At 46.3% G+C, this 23,735-nt stretch overlaps 1 protein-coding gene across 2 annotated transcripts; it reads left to right on the top strand.

Annotated features, from left to right (window-relative positions):
- Positions 1 to 9,234: 9,234 nt before the first annotated feature.
- LOC129708823 (achaete-scute homolog 5-like) lies at positions 9,235 to 19,911 on the top strand. 2 transcript variants are annotated; one of them, XM_055654830.1, is made up of 2 exons: positions 9,235 to 9,376; positions 18,832 to 19,911. In XM_055654830.1, the coding sequence occupies exon 2, from the start codon at positions 19,195 to 19,197 to the stop codon at positions 19,795 to 19,797; it is 603 nt and encodes a 200-aa protein (XP_055510805.1). In that variant the 5' UTR covers positions 9,235 to 9,376; positions 18,832 to 19,194; the 3' UTR covers positions 19,798 to 19,911. The 2 variants fall into 2 exon arrangements, with proteins under 2 accessions (XP_055510805.1, XP_055510804.1); XM_055654829.1 differs by lacking the exon at positions 9,235 to 9,376 and adding an exon at positions 9,433 to 9,639.
- The last annotated feature ends 3,824 nt before the right edge of the window (positions 19,912 to 23,735 follow it).

The raw sequence follows: 23,735 nt of genomic DNA, 5'->3' as shown, positions 1-23,735 counted from the left end.
GAGCATTTTAAAATGAGATGTGTTTACTTCATTGCTGTAATGTTCTGTCTGTTCTTTGTTTATAAAAACCAATAAGTAATCAGGACTAGACTCAAAATGCTGGAATAACTCAGCGGGTCGGGCAGCATCTCTGGAGAAAAGGAATAGGTGACCTTTCTTTAGATGGTGGATGTCTGAAAAAGGCTCTCAACCCAAAACGTCACCTATTCCTTTTCTCCAGAAATGCTGCCTGGTCCACTGAGTTACTCCAGCATTTTGTGTCTATTTTCGGAGTAAACCAGAATCTGCAGTTCCTTCCTACACGAGTGAACATGACAATGTTATTTACCATAGCTATCATTGGTTTCTCTTGTTATGTTTTTGCAAAGAAGAAGGTAAGGTAGCTCACACATTATTTTCCATATACCTCAATTCTACAACAAAATATCTCAGAGCACAGTGTTAAAATATGGACTTTGTTATTTTTTGTGAAAAACTGCAGGCGTGAGAACTTCTAGAATCTCTGTGTTCAAATGCAAGATTAACATGAGCTGAGAACTTTGACCCAAATTTATATTTACAATCTCATGACTGTATATTTTTAAATCAATTGGAGACCGTCAATATTACACACCTAAACAGCCAAACATCCTGATGTCTTTGACGTTACATGCTGAACCACCATTTGCAGATAGATAGACACAAAATGCTGGAGTAATTCCGCAAGTCAAGCAGCATCTCTGGAGAGAAAGGAAAAGGTGGCATTTCGGATTGAGACCCTTCTTCAGACTGAGAATTAGGGGTGGAAGGGATACCAAAGGTATGAAAAAGTTCAGGACAAATCAGAGCCGGCACCGATGACTAAGGAAAGGTGGAGCCCACAAAGCACCATGGTTTGGCTGTGGGAGAGGTGATAACAAATGGATATATGGTTGCGAACAGTGGAACTAGCAGGGTGACTAGGGTGGGGGGGAGTGGAGAGAGAGGAAATGCAGTGGGTCCTTTATTTTACATCACTTGCAGATGTTGCTGAACAAATCTAACACTGGGCAGCCCAGCACCTAGTCTGTACATTCAGAACCGTTTAACATGTGGGTCAAGTGACAATTTTTTTTGTTTCATACCAGAATTTGTGAGATCAGTTTTAATTCCTACTGCCCATTTGCCTCTGAAAATCAAATTATCCTTCATCTGCAGAAAGTGTTCAGTAAACCTGGAGCAAAATTAAACAGCACTTCATTGCTATCTCCAATTCAAAGCCAGTTTAACGACACACATTGTAAAACAAAAACTTAGGATTTACTTGCCTTTGTTAGGTTTTTTTTTGTAATTAGTTGACTTTGTGCAATAACTCTTTAATTATTACTTGTCTAACCACCGCTCTTCTAAAACAGTTCATGGCAAGAATTGCTCCAACGTGTTCGTGTTGTATATATATTGAAGTATTGATCTACACATTGGTTTTTGCAGTGTTTGCTGAGAATAGGATCACTTGAAGTCGGAAACCTAGTTCACGTAGTTTGAAATGTCACTGGAGGATTACTGAATTCACCAATTTTAGTTAACCTCCAACAACCCCCCCCCCCCCCCAAACCTTCCCTCTCCCCTTTCTTCCCCTTCCCACTCCCCTGTGTCCCACCTGCACTAGCACCCATTTCTCCCCTCCACCACCTATATTCCTTCCTCTGGCTTCACAATTTGCAACTCGTCAATCTTGTTGTCCTTTTGTCAGACTTCTTTTATTTCATCTCCAGCCTTTGTCCAACCATCTCCCCATCAACTCCACCCCCCACCTCCCCCTCCCCCCCCCCATTACCTGCCCTGCATTGTCCTGTCCCTCCCAGCTTGGATAGTCCCTCTTCTTTCTCCCCCAGCCCCTCTTTGTTCTCGACGTCTCCCCCACCGACCGCCAGAACTCACGTGTGCAACAGCTCTCCGACAGCCCTCCCTTCACTCTCACCCACGGCCCTCCTGCTTCCAGTACCTCGAGCGCGTGAGGGCAGGTACAGGGAGATAGGGGATCTGAATGGATGGCTGAGGGGCTGGTGGCAGGGAGCAGGGATTTAGATTTATACACCACTGAGATCTCTTCTGTGGTGGGGGTGATCTGTACAAAAGGGATGGGTTGCACCTTAACTGGAGGGGGACCAACGTTCTGGCAGTCAGGTTTACTAGTGCGACACGGGTGGGTTTAAACTAAATAGTGGGGGGGAGGGGTCGACAAATTGGAAGTATAAAGATTGAGTTAAAGGGAAAGGGAGTACAGGAAAAGTTACGAAAGACACCCCAATTAATGGGACGGAAAGATCAAGAAGGGATAAGAGATCAGGTGAAATAGGAACCGGTGTGAGAGGGGAGGTGAGTATCGAATTAAAAGTGTTATATATGAATGCACAAAGAAATAAAGTGGATGAGCTTGGGGCTCAGTTATAGATTGGGATGTATGATGTTGTGGGAATTACAGAGACATGGCTGTAGGAAGATCGGAGCTGGGAACGGAATATTCAGGGGTATACTGTACGTCCAATCGAAACGACAAACTGGTGGGCACTGGGGTGGGGTAGCTCTGTCGCTAAGGAATGAAATTCAGTTCTTTGTGAAGGGTGACATAGAGGCAGAATTCATTGTAGATAGAACTGAGAAATTGTAAGGGTAAAAATAATCTAATGAGAGTTATCTACAGGCCGCCAAATAGTAGCCCGGATATAGGGTACAAGTTGCATAAGGAGTGAAAATTGGCATGTAATGAAGGTAATGCTATGGTGGTTATGGGAGATTTCAACATTGGTAGACTGGGGAAAACAGGTTGGCACTGGACCCCAAGAAAGAGAGTTTGTAGAATGCCTCCGAGGTGGATTATTAGAGCAGCTTGTACTGGAGCCTTCCTGGGAGAAGGCAATTCTGGATTTAGTGTTGTGTAATGAACTGGATTTGATAAGGGAACTTGAGGTAAAGGAACCATTAGGAGGTGGTGACCATAATATGATAAGTTTTAATCTGCAATTTGAGGGAGAATGTGGAGTATGGAGGCATTAGGGACTGGAAAGGGACCCAAGCAGGGATGACAGTGGAACAGCACTGGCAGGAATTTCTGGGAATGATCCAGAAGATGCAGGATCATTTCATTCCAAAGAGGAGGAAAGATGCTAAGGGGAGTAAGAGGCAACCGTGGCTGACAAGGACAGTATAAAACTAAAAGAGAAGACGCACAACATAGCAAAGATGAGCGGGAAGCCAGAGGATTAGGAAACTTATAAAGAACAACAGAATGTAACTAAAAAGGCAATACAGGGAGAAAGGATGAAGTATGAAGGTATGCTAGCCAAGAATATAAAGGAGGATAGTAAAAGATTCTTTAGTTATGTGAAAAGGAAAAGATTAGTTAAGACAAATGTGGGTCCCTTGAAAACAGAAACAGGTGAATTTATTATGGGGAACAAGGAAATGGCAGGCATGTTGAACAGGTACTTTGGTTCTGTCTTCACTAGGGAAGACACAAACAATCTCCCAGATGTACTAGGGGACAGAGGACCTAGGATGACGAAGGAACGGAAGGAAATTCACATTGGGCAGGAAATGGTGTTGGGTAGACGGATGGGACTGAAGGCTGATAAATCCCCAGGGTCCGGTGGTCTGCATCCTAGGGTACTCAAGGAGGTGGCTCTAGAAATCGTGGACGCATCGGTGATCATTTTCCAATGTTCTATAGATTCTGGATCAGTTCCTGCGGATTGGAGGGTATCCCACTTTTTAAGAAATGAGGGAGAGAGAAAGCAGGGAATTATAGACCAATTAGCCTGACATCGGTGGTGAGGGAGATGCAGGAGTCAATTATTAAAGATGTAATAGCGGCACATTTGGATAGCAGTAAAAGGAGTCAGCATGGATTTATGAAGAGGAAATCATGCTTGACTAATCTTCCGGAATTTTTTGAGGATGTAACAAGTAAAATGGATAATGGAGAGCCAGTGGATTTAGTGTATCTGGACTTTCGGAAAGCCTTTGATAAGGTCCCACACAGGAGTTTAGTGGATAACATTAGAGCACATGGTATTGGGGGTAGGGTCGGTGCTGGGACTGTAGCTTTCTACAACATATATTAATGATTTAGATGAAGGAATTAAAAGTAACATTTGCAAATGTGCAGATCGCACAAAGCTGGGTGGCAATGTGAACTGTGAAGAGGATGCTATGAGGCTGCAGGGTGACTTGGCTAGGTTGGGTAAGTGGGCAGATGCATGGCAGATGCAGTATAATGTTGATAAATGTAAGGTTACCCACTTTGGTGGCAAGAACAAGAAGACAGATTATTATCTGAATGGTGTTAGATTAGGAAAAGGGGTAGTGCAATGAGACCTGAATGTCCTTGTACATCAGTCACTGAAAGTAGGCATGCAGGTACAGCAGGCGGTGAGGAAAGCTAACTGGCTTTCTTAACAAGAGGATTTGAGTATAGGAACAAAGAGGACCTGCAGTTGTACAAGGCCCTGGAGAGACCACACCTGGAGTATTGTGTGGAGTTTTGGTCTCCTATTTTGAGGAAGGATATACTTGCTCTTGAGGGAGTGCAGCGTAGGTTCACGAGGTTAATTCCCGGGATGGCGGGACAGTCAGATGATGAAAGAATGGAACAACTAGGCTTGTATTCACTAGAATTCGGAAGGATGAGAGGAGGATCTTATAGAAACACGTACAATTATTAAGTGATTGGACACGTTAGATGCAGGAAACATGTTCCCGATGTTGGGGGAGTCCAGAATGAGGGGCCACAGTTTAAGAATAAGGGGTAAGCCATTTAGAACTGAGATGAGGAAAAGCTTTTTCACCCAGAGAGTTGTGAATTTGTGGAATTCTCTGCCTCAGAAGCCAGTGGAGGCCAATTCACTGGATGCATTCAAAAATGAGTTGGATAGAGTTCTTAGGGCTAGCGGAATCAAGGGATATGAGAAGGCAGGAACGAATACTGATTGTGGATGATCAGCCATGATCACATTGAATGGTGGTGCTGGCTCAAAGGGCCGAATGGCCTACTGCACCTATTTTCTCTGTATCTATGTATGTATCTACTCTCACCGACGCCCCTCCCCTCTCTCCGGCGTCCCCCCACTCTCTCCGACCGCCTTCTCGCTCGCCGACAGCCCTGCTTCCTCATTGGCATCTCTGGGGCAACCGGGGCATAGTGCAATGTACATACTGGGGTAAGAATCGGATACTCCAGACTCTCCGACTTACTATAGATCCGGCCTTTCCCATCTCCAGAAAAAATATTTTTATTCCCAGGACAATGGCAAAAATATCTCCAAAGTCTGCATTCAAAAATGTTTTGGTGTGTTATGGTCACACTAGTACTTCCTAACTTAACATCTCATTCTTTCCATGTGGTGAAATACTACTTTGGAATGGAAACTCTTGTGCTCCATTCAATGTTTCACTTCCTCTTCTACATTGTTTTCTTAACCATGTCAATACCTGCATAGCAAGGGAAGTCTAACACCAAAGTAAAAAGTACATCGATGCAGCAAGGGTTGAACAGATTTTTCAACCAAAAGTTGACAAGTTCCTGTTATCACCCCCCCCCCCCCCCCCCCCCCCCCCCCCCCCCCTTCACAGCCCTTCAGCAGTACTGCACAACAACTCCATTTAAAAAAAGTAAAATCCCTCTTCCAGCTTCTTCCAGCCTTCCCCCCCGCCTCACCCCCCTTCTCCAGCCCCCCCCCCCACCCCCCCCCCCCCTTCTCCAAACACCCCCCCCCCCCCCGCCCACAGCCTCCCTCCACAACACCTCCATTTAAAAAAAAGTAGAATCCCACCTCCTTCCAGCCTTCTCCCAGCCTTCTTTCCAACCCCCCCCCCCCCCCTGCTCCCCCCCCCCCGTTCTTTCTATATCCAACTGTTGGTGATCTGTGCAGAATTAGATAAATGGAACTGCAGATGCTGATTAACACACAAAAGGACACAAAAGTAACTCAGCAGGTCAGGCAGCATTTGTGGAGAACATGGATAGGGGGGCCTGAGGCGTCACCTATCCACGTTCTCCAGAGATGCTGCCTGACGCACTGTGTTACTCCAGCACTTGCCGTCTTTTTTTTAAATAAACCAACATCTGCACTTTGCCTACCTCTAACTATTAGTGATCCGTGCAGAAGTAGACACAAGGGACTGCAGATGCTGGTTAATACATAAAAGGATACAGAGTACTGGAGTAATGTCACCTGTCCATGTTCTCCAGAGATGCTGCATGACCTGTTGAGTTACTCCAGCACTTTGTGTTCGTTTGTGCAGAATTTGATGATGTTTCTCAGCGATGCATTTAGTTTAGTTTAATTTAGAGGTACAGCGAGGAAACAGACCATTCGGCCCACCGACTCCGTGCCGACCAGCGACCTCCGTACACTAACACTTAGTGACAATTTACAATGATAATAGCCAATTAACCTCCATACCTGTTCGACTTTGGAGTGTGAGGGGAAACCGGAGCACCCGGGAGAAAACCCATGCAGGTCACGGGGAGAACATGCAAACTCCGCACAGACAGCACCTGTAGTCAGGATTGAACCCTGATCGCTGGCATTGTGAGGCAGCGCTTTTACCTATGCGCCACCGTGCCGCCCTGTTTCTTAAGTGTTATTCTTCTTTTATGTAGTGTTTTTTGGCGGTTGGCAAACAACTTTTTTGGTGCATTACCGCCACCAACTGGCATGGAGTGTGGATCAAACAACACCATTACATATACTAATATCCTATATCCTTCCGAACAAATTGGTTACCCTAAGAAAAAGCAACAGGATTTGATAGCACTTATTTGAACTCCCTTGCAAAATATCTACCAAATCAAATTGTACTCCTTCTTTTCTGAACTGCTCACTCATCCGTTCTCTCTCCTCCTCATACCTCTCACAATGTACAATGACATGCTCTATTGTCTCTTCTTGCCCACAGTATTCACATCTGTCTGTATTATGCTTGCCTATTATAAAAAGTGTACTGTTCAGACCAGTGTGTCCAAATCTAATTCTTGAAATTAGTGTCTCCTCTTTTCTGTTTTTTCCTGCACATCTCATTTCTCCCTCTGTAGAACCACCGTCCTTTCCGCTCTTCCTCCCATTGCTTTTGCCATCTTTCCTTCAGACTTTGCTTAATAATGTCTTTGATTTCAGTTTTATCTATGTTAATACTTAAATCAATCTTACTTCTTTTTGTTACCTCTTTTGCTACCTTATCTGCCATTTCGTTTCCTCTAATGCCAATGTGTGCTGGTACCCATAAAAATATGACTGTAAGCCCCATCATTTGAATTCTGAATAGTGTTTGTTGTATTTCTATCAAAATGTCTGGTCTACTGTCTGAATGGCTGTGCTGTAAACTCTTTATTGCTAAACTTGAATCTGAACAAATAACTGTCCTTAAAGGCATGGTATCCTCAACACACTGTACCGCTAACAATATTGCAATCATTTCCCCTGTGTATACTGAGACCTCATTATTGATGTGAAAATTCTGGTACAATAAATGCTACTCCTACTTTATCTACTGAATCTTTTGATGCATCTGTATAATTAAGTGTTATTCATCAGCAAGAGGTACAGATAGTGAATGATACATGTAAATAGGGAGTACCCTGGTCGGGTCAGTATGTGAAGTGAGGAAGGAAGGGGCAACCTGGTTGCCAACCCAGTTTGTGAACTAAATCCTCATTTAACGGACTCGAAACGACACTTTCTTACGGTCTCTGGACTCAGACAATTGTAAGCAATGAATTATTGTCACACAGGTAAAATATAATTAACACGAACTAGTAATTATGACGTTTGTTATTATATCGCATTCATATAATTAACTTAATTGAAAAAAGAAAATTATTCTATAGGTAACCGCCCTGTGATGCTGAATTCAAGGCAAGCTTGGTAACACCTGATCTAACATCCTTAATATTAAAGCCTCGGAACTCAAATCAATGACAGCTCTGTGTGGGGACACAATGTGGTGTGTTTATGCTGCACCAATTTCCTGCCCTGATAAAATCAGTTATTATTTCTCTCACAGGAGAAATTTAAAACAATTCAGCACTAGAACAGGTCCTTCGGCCCACAATGTCTGTGCCGAACAGGACGACGCCAAGACCAGTTGTTATCTGCCTGCACAGAATCTGCTGCCCTCCATCCTCGCCATAACCAAATGCCCAATCAAAAGTTTCTGAAATGTCACTACTATACCTGAATCCACCACCACCACCACCCTGTAGATCTGTTGCTACCCTGCCCTGCGGTCTTGCGGTGTTATACAAAAGCCAGATAGTACCGTGAGATGAGAAAATAAGGGGAAAACGGCAGAAATAACAGCTTTGGCCTCTTGAGTCAAGTTTGTCATTAGGACAATAACATGTCCAACCCTGTCTGATCACCCACTTTCATTTTTCCCCCACAGTGCCCAAATATCTATTGGTGAACATCCCCAATCTTCTAAGGGCAAGAAATGCCTCCATCTCAAAGCCTCTGAGTAAAACAAACTTTGGATAAAGGGTTGACAAAAATGCTGGAGAAACTCAGCGGGTGAGGCAGCATCTATGGAGAAAAGGCGACGTTTCGGGTCGAGACCATTCTTCAGACTGATGATAAAGGGTTGGTCATTTAGTACAATAGTTTCTTTCGGGCCGAGACCCTTCTTCAGACACTTTGAGTCACCTGACAGTAATGTTCATTCCTTTGTTTTTCCGAACATGTTCATCCACCAATGGAGAAACAAAGAACTGCAGATGCTGGTTTATGCCGAAGAAAGACACAGAGTGCTGGAGTAACTCGGCGTGCCAGGCAGCTTCTCTGGAGGAAAAGGGCATGAAGAAGGGTCCCGACCCGAAACGTCACCTATTATTTTCCTCCAGAGATGCTGCCTGACCCGCTGAGTTACTCCAGCATTTTGCATCTATCTCCATCTCGCACCTTCCAACCCAACGATATAAACATAGATTTATCTAACTTCAAGTAACCCTTGCATCCCCTCTTTCTCCGTCCCGTCTCCCCACCCTAGTCACCATACTAGTTTAATTGTCTGTATAACTCGTTATCACCTAGCCCACAACCAACTATGGACCATTGTGGGCTCCACCTTTCCCTGGTCCTCGTTACCTTTTGCATATCTTTCATTCATTTTGTTCTCTATCTCTCGTTATCACCGCCTGTATCTCCCGTTTCCCTTGTCCCTGGCTCTCAGTCTGAACTGAAGAAGGGTCTCGACCCGAGACGTCACCCATTTATTTTACCCAGAGTTGCTGCCTGACCCGCTGAGTTACTCCAGCGCTTTGTGTCTCTCTCCAAGTTTGTGTTCTTCCTCCCCTCCTGTCTGACTCAGACGCGACCAAGCGAGTGCCCTGGGGCTGTGCGAATGTTTGAAGTGAGATCAGGTATGTGTGTGTTGGCCCCAAGTAACAGGATGTTAATGAGAATCACGGGTTAGACTTCTGCCAAAGTGCACTCTCTCTTTAACACACTCACACCCACACTTACAACTTGCGAAGCGGGATGTATATCGGCACCACCCGGGTCTGCTCGCTTTCGAACCGGTCCTTTGTCCGACCGCGACTGGGATTATAGAATTAACTGTGTTCACTGAAAACACAAGAGAATAACATAGATCTTTCACACTGGAAGAAAAAAAATCTTCGAGGTAAGTTAATGGCTTTTAAATAGAGAGAATAAGCTTGAAAATTAGAGCCTTATCTTCATCTGCAAAAGTCGAAAGAATATTTATTATTAGTCTTAATTTATTATTAGCCTTATTTGGACCAATTTGGGAGAGGGTCATTTGAAGAATGTCAAGGTGTGGAGATGTCGTTTTACTGGTGTAGGTGTATTATTGTCACGTGTAGCAACGTGCAATGGAAAAACGTTGTTTTGCGCGCTATCCGAGCAGATTCAATGAGGGAGCATCGGCCACAAAGTGCTGGAGTAATTGAGCGGGTCAGGCAGCATCCTTGGAGAACACGGGAGATGTTTCGCGTCGGGAGCCTTCTTCAAGAGTCACAACTCTGCGAGCGCATCGGGTTGGCCAAACGAGAATAAAACGGGAATAAATCAGAGTGTTACGATTACAGAAAAATACAGACAAAGGTCGCAACGAGTTAGACAGGGAGATCGGGGACAAAATCATTCTTAGTATTAGACTTTAGAGGTGCAGCGTGGAAACAGGCCCTTCGGCCCACCGAGTCCGTGCCGACCAGCGGTGCCCGTACACTAACACTATCCTATACACTAGGGATAATTTACCATGTTAGTTAATTAATTATCCAATTAACCTCTCAACCTGCACGCCTTTTGAATGTGGGGGGGAAACCGGAGCACCCGGAGAAAACCCACGCGGTCACCGGGAGAATGCACAAACTCCGTATAGACGAGCACCCGTAGTCGGGATCAAACCCGGGTTTCTGGCGCTGTGAGGCAGCAACTCTACCGCCGTGTGGACAAAAGTGCTGGAGAAACTCAGCGGGCGAGGCAGCATCTATGGAGCGAAGGAAATAGGCAACGTTTCGGGCCGAAACCCTTCTTCAGACTCTACCGCTGCGCCACTTAGTATACGAGAGCATTGTGCAGGGAGTCTGGTAACACCCGGGAAGACGCTGTTCCTGAATCTGGAGGACAAGGATAGGGGGTGAGCTCTGAGGCTTTTGTGTCTTCTGCACGACGGTTGAGAGGGGGAAACAGAGAATGGATTTTACTATCAATCTCCTTTATTGTGAATCTGGGCCCAGGATATGCACTTTGATGTCAACCCAGTGAATAAACACGAACTATTTGCAGGGATAGAGATCGGCGTATAAACATTTTACACTGGACTGAAGATAGACACAAAAAGCTGGAGTAACTGAGCGGGACAGGCAGCAACTCTGAAGAGATGCTGCCTGTCCCGCTGAGTTACTCCAGCTTTTTGTGTCTACGGTTTAAACCAGCAGTGCAATTTATTCAAAAATACGGCCAGGAATACCTCTGTTTATTTCTTATTCATTCCCATTATTTTTCACTTTCGTTAATAAAGATTGGGGTTTAAAGAGTAGCTAAAATGTTGCAGGTGAATTGAGCTAAAGAGCTAACTGAGCCGCGCAATCTAAGACAACACTCAATCTCAAATCAAGTATATTCTCTAAAATCAGGGACTTGTCAACCTGTGTACAGTGTGATGAGTCTGACTCCAACTCTTAGTTGGTCAGTTTAATCGTTTCTTCCATGTGGTCGGTTGTGTTGACTCGATGTGTTCAACCGCTCTGGACACTTCCAGTTTAGGAAGGAACTGCAGATGCTGGTTTACACCCGAAACGCCGCCTCTCCTTGTTCTCCAGAGATCGGGAGATGCTGCCTGATCCGCTGAGTACTCCAGCACTTTGTATCTTTTTTATTTAAATTTCTCATCTAATAGGCAGTTGATTAATCGTCTCGCTGGGCCATCTAAACCAAGACACCGTCTAGGTCTATTCTTGTGTTGGAAGGAACTGCAGATGCTGGTCTGTTCTTGCATCCATACCGGGATGTTCGCCGGCTGGAGCGGACGCAGCGAGTGGCCTCTGGAGAAGGAGGATGGGTGTCCAGGATTCACAGTGAAGTATTGTGCCGAGGAAGAACAGCCCTGTCACAGCTGCCTCCTCTAAAGCAGCAACTCAAATCCCCGAATATCGACGAAGAGTCTCGACCTGAAACGTCACCCCCATCCTTGTTCTCCAGAGATGCGGCGGTAGAGGTGTTGCTACAAAGGCTCGGGTTGGACCCTGACCACGGGTGCTGTCTGTACTGAGGTTATACGTTCTCCAAGTGGCCAGCGTGGGGTTTCCCCGGGATCTCCGGTTTCCTCCCACACTACAAAGACGTACAGATTTGTACGTTAAATAGCTTGGTATAATTGTAAATTGTCCCTAGTGTGTGTAGGATAGTGTTAGTGTGCGGGGATCGCTGGTCGGCGCGGACTCGCTGGGCCGAAGGGCCTGTTTCCGCGCTATATCTTTATACTAAAGTAAGTGAATATGCTGCCTAATCGGCTGAGTTGATCCAGTGGTTTGTGTCTATCTTCGCTATATACCAGCGTCTGTAGTTCCTTTCTACACAACTCAAGGTCCCGTCTGTTCTCGCAAGTGGGCATAGAGATCAAGGCACAAAAAAATGCAGGTACTAAAATCAGAAGCAAACCAAAAAGTGCCGGAGGATCTCAATCACACAGTGGCTCAGCTGGTAGAGCGCTGAATGTGTGCAGATTGCACGGTCTCCCAGTGACTATGGGTTTCCTTCGTGTGCTCCGGTTTCCGCCCACATCCCAATGACATGCGGGTGTGTAGGTTAATTGGCCTTGTAAATATTGTCCCCAATGCGTCGGGTGTGTATGAGAAATGTGCGATAATATAGAACTCGTGTGAACGGGTGGTCCATGGTCGGTATAGGCTTGGTGAGCCGAAGGGCCTGTTTCTATGCCGTATCTCGGATCTAAATTCAACTGGTCAAACGGCATCTGTGGACGGAAATACACCGACGGTGTTTCGGGTCGGGACCCTTCTTCAGACTGATTTCATACTAATTTCAATATTAATAGTTGTATCAATGTTATATAGGATATTATAATATATTATATAAGTATTGATCTTCAGTATTAATAATAATATTTCAGATTTGAAGAAGGATGCAGGCCATGACGTCGCCTGATCATTCCCGCCTGGCTCATTGGTCACATGAAACTCACAGAGTAAACGGCAGACACACTGTAATGTTAATATTGCAACAATCAGTGCAAAAAGGCAAATGGTCCGATGTAATACGATTTGAAGTAGTGCCAATGATGTATTAGTACAATAACGGAATAACCTGCTAGGTAAACAACCTACTGTGGTTATTAGGTTTGTAGACTTGGTAAAACATTATAAATTGCCCCTTAGTGTGTAGGATAGTGCTAGTGTGCGGTGATCGCTGAGGCGGCGCGGACTCCGTGGGCCGAAGGGCCTGTTTCCGCGCTGTATATCTAAACCATACTAATCCAAAGTCAAAGAGTATGCGAGGCAGCACCTCGGGCAAGAGGTGATTGTTTCAGGAGATTGATCGCAGTGGGGAATAAGCTGTTACATGTGGGCTTTAAGCTCCGGTTTCTTCTCCCGTGAGATAGAAGAGAGAAACGTGAATGGCCTGCGCTAGTGGTTCAGGAGTTGGGTGGCCGTGAGCAAGAAGATGTTCTGGGATCTGGACGTCCAAGCTTTCAAGTTTCTGTAACTTCTCCCGGGAGGTAAAGGAGAGAGGAGGGGAATGGCCAGGGTGGAAGGTATCCTTGGTGAAACCTCCAGCCTTCCTGATGTAAAGCACCGTGAAGATAGACTGGGTGGAAGGAAGTGCCGACCGAGGCGGTGATGGACCGGGTTGTGTTCACCGCTCTCTGCAGGTTCAGGCGGTCAGGAGCAGAGCAGTTGGCCTACCAGGCTGAGAATACCTTCCCTCGCCCATCTGCAGAAGGTCGACATGCCGTAAGCTCTCTGGTGCCCATTCTCTGATACATACATGTATGTACACTAGAGCGCTTTCCTGACATCCGCATCAATGTGTAGGAACCCAATTCAGTTGCCAGTGAAGATAGACACAAAGTGTTGGAGCAACTCCGCGGGTCAGGCAACATCTCTGGAGAAAAGGGTAGGTGACAATAGAGGGTAGGGGGAGGGAGTGTGTGTGTGTGAGAGAGAGAGAGAGAGATGGGGGTGGGGGGGGGGGGGGGGGGGGAGAAACAGAGAGAGACAGAGAGAGAGATGCCGGGGAGGTCTCCTGCCTGCAGAATAACTGGGTTGCTCTTCGAAACATCTTGTTCCGTGAGTCGGGAATGCGGAACTATAATTGATAGTGGTTATCATTTAGTTTAATTTAAAGATACGACGGAAACGGGCACTTCGGCCCACCGAGCGCATACCGACCATCGATCACTCGCCCCCACGGGTTCCCTGTTATCCCACATTCAGATCCACTTCCAAATACATTAGGGACAGTTTCACAGCGGTCATTTAACCTGCATTCGAAAATTAGAGATGGCGTCTGACCCGCTGGGTTACTGCAGCGTTTTGTGTCTATCTTCGCTTTAAACCGGCATCTGCAGTTCCTTCCTAAAACTAAGTTGCTGTGGATCTCACCTATTCTTGACATCCCTGGGTAGAGGAGCGGAATAGGGTTCTTCTGATCTCACAGATTCCACCAGCTGATACAACTATTGCCTCTATACAGCGCTGCCACAGGCCATTCGGCCCAACTCGTCCGTACAGACCAAGACGTTTATCTCAGCATTTCCCTGCGTTTGCCCCAATATTCCTCTAAACCGTTGCTATCCATGTACCTCTCTCAATGCATTTTAAACATTGCAACTCCACCCGCCTCTACAACTTCATTTGGCAGCTCGTCCCATGTTCCCATCACACCCTGTGTATTAAAAAAAAAACCCCTACCTCTCTTCCGCCTCTCTCCTTAAATCTGTGCACTCTAGTTTTAGACTCCTAAACCCTAGGGGAATAAATATGACCATTAATGTTATATTTTACGCGCACCCTCTGTAAGCTCGCCCCTCAGTCTCGTTGGCTCCAGGTAGGGAGTCTGAAGGGTCGCGACCCGAAACGTCGCCTGTCCAGTTCCTCCACAGATGTTTAAGAAGGAACTGCAGATGCTGGAAAATCGAAGGTAGACAAAAGTGCTGGAGAAACTCAGCAGGTGCAGCAGCATCTATGGAGCGAAGGAAATATTTCCTTCGCTCCATAGAGTTTCTCCAGCACTTTTGTCTACCTCCACAGATGTTGCTTGATCCGCTTTTGGATGCGTTGGTGATTCGACCAGAGTAAATTCTCTCGGTGTGTCGGTGAACGATAGACTTTGATGGGAATGACTCAGCGGGACAGGCAGCATCTCTGGATAAAAATAATACGTGACGTTTCTGGTCGACACCCTTCAGATGTGTCTTGATCCGAAACGTCACCTATTCGTTTTATCCAGAGATGCTGCCTGTCCCGCTGAGTTACTCCAGCAGTTTGTGTCTGTCTGTGTCTATTTGTGTTTAAATTATTATGTTCAATAATTTTTTTTTTTCAACGCAGAAATTTTCTAAAATATGTGAACAATATTCTTTCCATCAAATAGGAAACATGGAAACATGGAAAAATAGGTGCAGGAGTAGGCCATTCGGCCCTTCAAGCCTGCACCGCCATTCAATATGATCATGGCTGATCATCCAACTCGATGTCCCATACCTGCCTTCTCTCCATACCCCCTGATCCCTTTAGCCACAAGGGCCACATCTAACTCCCTCTTAAATATAGCAAATGAACTGGCCTCAACTACCTTCTGTGGCAGAGAGATTCACCACTCTCTGTGTGAAAAATGCTTTTCTCGTCTTGGTCCCAAAGGATTTTCCCTCTATCCTTAAACTGTGACCCCTTGTCCTGGACTTCCCCAACATCGGGAACAATCTTCCTGCGTCTAGCCTGTCCAACCCCTTAAGAATTTTGTAAGTTTCTATAGGAAACCATATATCAAAATGTAGAAAGCCATTCGATCCTTCTTGATTGAAAGATACAACATGGAATCGGGCCCTTCGGCCCAGCGAGTCCACGCCGACCACCGCTCACACGTTCATACTAGTTCAGTGTTATCTCACTTTTCTCATCCAGTCACTGCACGCGAAGGGGGAATTTTACTGAGGCCAATTTACCTCGAAACCCGCACGCCTTTGGGATGTGGGCAGTAACCCACTCATACATCGGGTGAACGTACAAACTCCGCAGTGTACAAACTCCGCACCTAAGGTCGAGATCGAACCCGGGTCTCTGGAGCAGTGAGGCAGCAACTCTACCAGCTCAGTCAGTCAAAGTATAAGAACTAGGCAATCTAATGTCACCCCCCAGTCCAGCCCGTGGCTGCAAGGTATTTATTTTACAAAGCATGATCTTACACAATCACGGGTTATCACAGGAGGACATTCAGCCCTTCCAGCCCATGCAAGCCCATCGGACTTTACCAACACTCAATATAAGGAAAGGCGCTGTGTCATCCTGTGCCAATATATCAAAGGTCTGCCACGGGCTTAGGGAGTATTCCTCCTCGGCAACTTTAGCGCAAGAGTTGACGTAGGAAGGTGCAACTCAAGGTGCAACATTGTGGCATCCCAAGGCGAGTGACAATGGCCGATACGTCTCGAATCTTGCACCCAACCCGCTGTGCGATACTAATCGTGTGCTTTTCGTTTTGCGTCTGGAAAGGGGTCTCGACCCGAAACGTAATTCCTTTTTCTCCGGAGATGCCGTCTGACCCGCTGAGATACCCCAGCTTTTTGTGTCTATCTCCGCGTTGTTTGGTTCTCCAGCCCTAGCGAGATCTGTCATCGGAGCGCCGATGCAGAGTTGCCTTCGCTACTGCAGGCCGTCCCCAGATCCGTTTCGGTAATTAAACTGTTCGTAACCGGAACAGTTCGCAAATCCGAATTGCGATCACCCCCCTCCCATTCCCACAACAACCTTTCTGTCCTGGGCCTCCTCCATTGTCAGAGTGAGACCCAGCGCAAATTGGAGGAACAGCGCCTCATATTTCACTTGGGCAGCTTACACCCCAGCCGTATCAACATTGACTTCTCTAACTTCAAACAATCCTTGCTTTCCCTCGCTCTCCATCCCTCCTCCTTCCCAGTTCTCCAACCAATCTTACTGTCTCTGACTACATTTTATCTGTTTGCGTTACCTTCTCCCAGCTAACAATGATATATTCTACATTTTGCTTGATCTCCATTCCCTTTGTCCTATTTTCACGCCTTACACTTCCTCTCCTCTGACATCAGTCTGAAGAAGGGTCTCGACCCGAAACGTCACCCATTTCTTCTCTTCAGAGATGCTGCCTGTCCCGCTGAGTTACTCCAGCATTTTGTGTCTATCTTCGGACGTTCTTAAGACGGCCGCGACCTGTATCCAGAACAATAGACATATTTTCAGTGCAGAAGACTGGTGCGTTCACGTCGGCCAGTGTGAAAGTGAAAGGCCACTGAAGATGACACTGAAGGGGCTACACAGCGAGATCCATAGGCAAGCCGAAAACCAACCTCGCAGGCAACCAGAGCTGGAAGAGACGCAAAGCACAGCGCCAGAGACGCGGGCTCCATTCTGAAATGGGAAGGAGTGAACATCAGGTTTAAAACGTTTCACTTGCGCTTGGAATTAGAAGAATGGCAAAGCAGGGTTGAAGCCAAACCAACAATGCTCCCTGCTCTTTCACACATTTGTCACTTTCCCAGAAGGAAATCCATACCTTCACTCTGGTATTTGTTTCCCAGTTTCAACTGTGGCTTAGTTGGATTATACTGATGCCTCTGGTCTTAAGGTTGTTAGTTCAAGTCTGCATTAAAGCACAAACATCCAAGCTCTCATTCCAGTGATGTCGAGAGGGTTAGCGATGTCGTTCAGTTGTAGGTTCATATTAGAGACCCTGGCTTGTCACATTGGTGTGTTAATGAATAATCCTTCTAACCCAGTCTGACCCAGTGTTTGAATATCAATTACAATCTTAATGATCCTTCAATATAGTATTAATATCCAATCTAGGCAGTTTTAGACAAAGAAACGTCGTTGTGGGAAATAACAATGATTGTTTCCGTTCTTCTTTTAATAGTTTTGCTTCTTATATTTAGTATATTTTTAATGGAACAATTGTTGGAAATGGTCATCAGATTCACACCCCAGCGGTATGAACTTTCTCTCCATTTCTCCACCTTTACCAGTTCTCCGACCAGTCGTACCGTCTCCGTTTTATCCATGTTTACTTTGTTGTCACCTTCTCTCAACTAACAATGATATTTTCATAGTTTTCCTTGAGCTTCATCCCCTTTTGTTCTCTTTTCACGCCTTGCATTTCCTTATCTATATATCTCACTCTCCCCTTACATCAGCCAGAAGAAGGGTCACAACCCGAAACGTCACCTCTCCAGAGATGCTGCTTGACCCGCTGAGTTACTCCAGCATTCTGTGTCTATCTTCAGGTTAAACCAGCACCTGCAGTTCATTCCTACATATCCCTTAATGTTTTGGGCGGTGATGTCTCATCAGACACAATGTTTTTTTAGATTAGCCCTGGATTTTCTATTTTTTTTATCTTGACTTGAAACACTTTCTAGTTAGTTATATCAGTTGTGGAATATTGGAAGTTGAGGTCGAGGAATTAGACGTTATGGAACTCTAAAATATTGGGACCGATATATGGATAGGGTGTGCAAGGATTAAATGCAGATGCTGCTTTAAACTGAAGACAGACACAAAAAAAGCTGGAGTAACTCAGCGGGTCAGACCACATCTCTGGAGAAAAGGAAGGGGATTGTTTTGAGAGATATGGGCCAAATGCAGACAAATGGGACTGGCCCAATTTACCAACTTGTTTAACAAGGACAATGTGGGCCAAAGTGCATGTTTTGTGCTGTATGGCTGTGTAACTCTGTAAGTAAAAGGGGTAAAGCGGGAAAGATGGGGGAATTGTGGGGGGGGGGGGGGGAGGGAGAGGTGGGGGAGGGGATTGGGGTAGGGGTGGAAGGGGGAAGGGGAGAGGATGGGAAGGGGGTGGGAAGAGGGTGGGACAAAAGGGGAAGTGGAGGGGGGAGGGAAAGGTGAAGAGGAGAGGGGAGGGGGAGAGGGGGGGAGGGAAAGAGAGAGAGAAAGAGGGGGAGGGGGAAGGTAGGAGGAAAGGGGGGGAAGTGCGGTGAAAGGGGATGGGAAAAGGGGAAGGGCGGAGCGGTAGAGCATCTTGTTTCTATGCTATGTATCCCTGTGAATTTATAAATGCGACTGACAGAAACTGTATAAATATCGAAGAGTTCCTAAATCGTTTCTTTTCATTCTAGGGCGCTGTAGTTCGACGCATCTGTGCCGTGGTACAGGTGATGTGGACGGGGTGAACATCCTCAATACTATCCCTCGGCGGCCGCTCCGTTCGGATAAATGCCCCTGGGTCCGGCACACACGCACCTTGCCTCCACTACTTCACAACCCACCCGACTCAGAGCCCAGTTAGACAGCAGCTCCCAGTCCGGGCTGCTCTAAAGGAGTCACTAAAGGGTGACTTCGGGCTGATGTTTCAGGAGCGGGAGGCGAATGAAGCCTCTCCGGTCTTCAGCCAGCGTTACCCGTCATTTCAGAAGTCACTTTAATGCTTCCATCACCAGTCGAGTCGCCTCTTCCTCTCCCAATTCTATTGAAGGCTCAGGATGAACAGTAATTACTCCAGGGCTCTGATAGACAGCAGGGCAGTGGGTGCTGCTAACTATATGCAGCTGGGCGTTCCCCTAGCGCCCGACCCGTCCACACACCTCAGTCAGCATCTCCCTCACGGCGACAGTTTGGGACACGTCCCGTTCCTGGTCTACCCGGCCAACTTGGAGGCCACCTACTATGACACTTACGGCGGCGTGTTCCCCTACGTGCCCTTCCACGGACACTTCGGTGTTTACGACTGCCCCTTCGAGCCAGCCTTCATCCAGAAGAGGAACGAGAGGGAGAGGCAGAGAGTGAAGTGCGTGAACGAGGGCTACGCCAGGCTCCGCGACCACCTGCCGGGCCCGTTGTCCGAGAAGCGACTCAGTAAAGTGGAGACGCTGCGAGCCGCCGTCAGATACATCAAGTACCTGCAGGACTTACTCAACCGCGACCAGGCCAGCCCCCCGCACCTCACACAGGACTCACAGAGGGACAGGAAGGCTCAGAGGTCTCCCGTCTCCAGCCACGACCCCCACAGCGATGGGGAATCCAAACACTCTCATCCCTACCGCGAGCCAGACGCCAGGGGCACTGACAGAGCAGATCACAGCTGATGTACAATCTACCACTGGACAAAGAACCTACGGCCAGAGCAATATCCCTGATCACAGCCCAGTGTTTTATTACGAAGGATCACCATTTTAATAAATAAAACGCATTCATATGGTGGTGGTGTTTAATTGTGCAACATTTGGGATTTTTTAATAACGTTTTCTACAGATAATGGCAAGTCCCTTAACAGCATTGATTGATGTGCAGAGATATCTTGGAGTCCAAGTTCACAGTTCACTGTGAAGGTGGCAGCACAAGTAGATAGCGTGGCAAAGAAGGCCTGTGGTTTATGTGTAGGAAGGAACTGCAGGAGCTGGCTAACACCGAAGATAGACACAAAGTGCTGGAGTTATTCAGCGGGTCGGGCAGCATCCCTGGAGAAAAATGAATGGATGATGTTTTGGGTTGGGGCCCTACTTCATTTCGGACCCGAAACATCACCAACTTTTTTCTCCAGAGATGCTGCCTGATCCGGTGAGTTGCTCCAGCATTTTGTGTCTATCTTCTGTATGGGATTTGCTTGCCTTCATTGCCAGGGGCATTGAATATTAGAGTCAGCAAGTCACGATAGGCAGCACTATAGGACTTTTTAGGCGGCATTTTGAGTCCTGCCTACAATTCTGGCCGCCCCATTCATTCATAAAGGTGTGGACGTTTTGGAGGTGGCGCGGAGGAGATTTACTAGAATGCTGCCTGGGTTGGAGGGTTTCAGCTACAGGGAGAGGGTTGGATAGTTTTCTCTGGAAATTCAGAGGTTGAGGGAGACTTGATGGCAGAATGTAAAATGATGAGAGGCACAGATAGGGTAGACAATCGGGACCTTTTCCCCAGGGTGAACATATCCAGCACTAGAGGGCAGAGCTACAAGGTGAAAGGGGAGAAAATATAACAGAGGTGTGCAAGGCAAGTTTTTGTTTACATACAGGCTGGAACGCATTGCTAGGGGTGGTGGTGGAGTTAGATACAATAATGGCGTTGAAGAAGCTTTTAGATAGGCACATGGATTTGCAGGGAATGGAGAGATATGGATCACTCGCAGGCAGACGTGATTAGTTCAGCCAGGCATCACGGTCGGCATAGGCATTGTGGGCCGAATGGCTTGTTCCTGTGCTGTAGTGTTCCATACGTTCTACGTTCATGCGCCACAGGGTGAACAGAATACAGACTGGGAAACAGGGATAAATGAGATACAAAGAACGGCGGGACAGTTACAATTCAGAACATGTACCAAGGTGCAGCGAATTGGGTTTTTTTTTTGCATCCTATCCAATACAATCAGATAATATTATACATAATCCAGCCAAATTCATTGCCACAATCGGCTGTGGATGCCAAGGCACAGGGTATTTTTAAGGTGGAGGTTGATGAGTTCATGATGGAAGGTTACAGGGAGAAGGCAGGAGCGTGGGGTTGAGAGGGAAAGGTAGATCTGCCATGGATCTTTGGATCTCCCTCTCTCTATCAGTGGTCAATTCTGTTCGCTACTCCTGATGAACATTGCACAAAATAAAGGGGGAGAGACCAAGCCAGTTTAAACGCAGTCTCACAAATAACATCAGCTTCAACCTGCTCAGTAAATGATACACTGGGGTCCACTAAGCCGCGCAAATGCTGGCTCCACTGCCCTCTGATGGGAGAGGTTAGTACTACAACTCTCCCTCACCTAACAAACTGTCCTTGAACTGAGCAAACTTGGAATTAGATGGAGTCGTAGATATAGAGTCATAGAGTATGGAAACACGCCCTTCAGCCCAACTTGCCCACACCGAGCAACATGTCCTGTCCACACTAGTCCCAAGAGACCCTGTGCGTCTACCTGATTTTTTTCCTCTCATTAATTTATACACCTCTATAAGATCACCTCTCATTCTCCTGTGTTCCAAGGAATAGACTCACAGCCTGCTCAATCTCTCCCTATATCTCAAGCCCTCGAGTCCTGGCAACATTCTCGTAAATCTTCTTTGTACCCTTTCGAACTTGACACCATTTTACCAGTAGCATGTTGCCCAGAACTGAGCTCAATACTCTAAATGTGGCCTCACCAAATTCTTATGTAACTGCAACATGGCCTCCCAACTTCTATACTCTATACTTTGACTGATGAAGGTCCTGGTGCCAAAAGTTTTTTAGAACACCTGTGATGCCACCTTCAAGGAGATATGTACCTGCACTCTTAGATCAGTCCACTCTACAACACTTCCAAGAGCCCGACCATTCACTGTGTAAACTGTCTGAAGAAAAGGGGCCTGACTCAAAACATCGCCTATCCATGTTCTCCAGAGATGTTGCCTGCGTTACTGCAGCACTTTGTCTCTCTGAGGCCAGTTCATTGGCTATATTTAAGAGGGAGTTAGATGTGGCCCTTGGGGCTAAAGGGATCAGGGGGTATGGAGAGAAGGCAGGAACAGGATACTGTTGGATGATCAGCCATGATCCTATTGAATGGCGGTGCAAGCTCGAAGGGCCGAATGGCCTACTCCTGCACCTATTTTCTATGTTTCTATGTTTTAGTAGACCAGCATCTGCAGTTCCTTGTGTCTCTGTTTCTGAGTTACTCCAGCACTTTACGTCCTTTTGGATTCATCCAGCACACTTCAGTTCATCAGGACTTTCCAAAGTTATTCATTCAACTATTTTTTTTTGTAGTCAAAAATATTTATTCAAATATAAAAATAATATATACAGAACAGTACAAAACAGAACCCAATCACAGTCAATTTGGTAGTTTTGGAGTGCAGAATATTTAACAAGCGGACACAGAGCAGTGTAACGGAACAGGGCAAGACCGCAAATAATAGCAATGAAATGCTGGAGTGATGTTTTAGGAAAAATGGTGAACTTTGCTCTCCTTTGAAATAGTGCTCATGGGATCATTTGTATCCAAGATTATGCCTCCGCTTATGGCTTGGTTTGAATTGGGTTGAAAAAGTCTGTAAATTAGTGCACCAGTATGTGTTTCAGATATTCTCTCCTTATAAAGAGCCCTGGTGCCAATGTACTTTGTTATTATAACAGCGTTGCAAGGTTTCCCTTACATATACTGAGAACATGTGAAGAAAATCCAAAGACATACTGGTTTGTAGGTTAATTGGCTTGGTATAACTCTCAATTGTCCCTAGTGTGTGTAGGGAAGTGTACGTGTGCTCAACAAAACTAAACTAAACTACAGCAGGGGGCTGCGTGCTTAGCCCCCTGCTGTACTAACTCCATACTCATGACTGCGTAGCCGGTCATAGTGTGAACTCCATCATCAAGTTTGCTGACTATACCACTGTTGTGGGACATATCACTGATGGGGATGAGTCAGAGTACAGAAGTGAGATCGACCCACTGACCAAATGGTGCCAGCTCAATAACCTGGCCCTCAACACCAGCAAAACCAAGGAACTGATTGTGGACTTTGGAAGGGATAGGATGGGGACCCACAGTCCCGTTTATATCAACGGGTCGGTGGTGGAAAGGGTCAAGAGCTTCAAATTCCTGGGTGTGCATATCTCTGGAGATCTTTCCTGTCCGAGAATACTGATGCAATCATAAAGAAAGCACATCAGCGCTTCTACTTCCTGAGAAGATTACGGAGAGTCGGTATGTCAAGGAGGACTCTCTCTAACTTCTACAGGTGCACAGTAGAGAGCATGCTGACCGGTTACATTGTGGCTTGGTTTGGAAACTTGAGCCTCCAGGAGCGGAAAAGATTACAAAAATTAGTAAACACTGCCCAGTCCATCATCGGCTCTGACCTCCCATCCATCGAGGGGATCTATCACAGTCGCTGCCTCAAAAAGTCTGGCAGTAACATCAAGGACCCACACCATCCGGGCCATACACTCATCTCCCCACTACCTTCAGGTAGAAGGTACAGGAGCCTGAAGACTGCAACGACCAGGTTCAGGAATAGATACATCCCCACAACCATCAGGCTATTAAACTCGGCTCAGAC

Source organism: Leucoraja erinacea, chromosome 24 (genome assembly GCF_028641065.1).
Source record: "Leucoraja erinacea ecotype New England chromosome 24, Leri_hhj_1, whole genome shotgun sequence".
Taxonomy (NCBI): domain Eukaryota; kingdom Metazoa; phylum Chordata; class Chondrichthyes; order Rajiformes; family Rajidae; genus Leucoraja; species Leucoraja erinaceus.
This window is presented reverse-complemented; position numbering and strand designations above follow the sequence as displayed.

Bases quoted from the DNA above. Each gene is read 5' to 3' on its own strand.
- LOC129708823 (XM_055654830.1), top strand. From the start codon at position 19,195: ATGAACAGTAATTACTCCAGGGCTCTGATAGACAGCAGGGCAGTGGGT.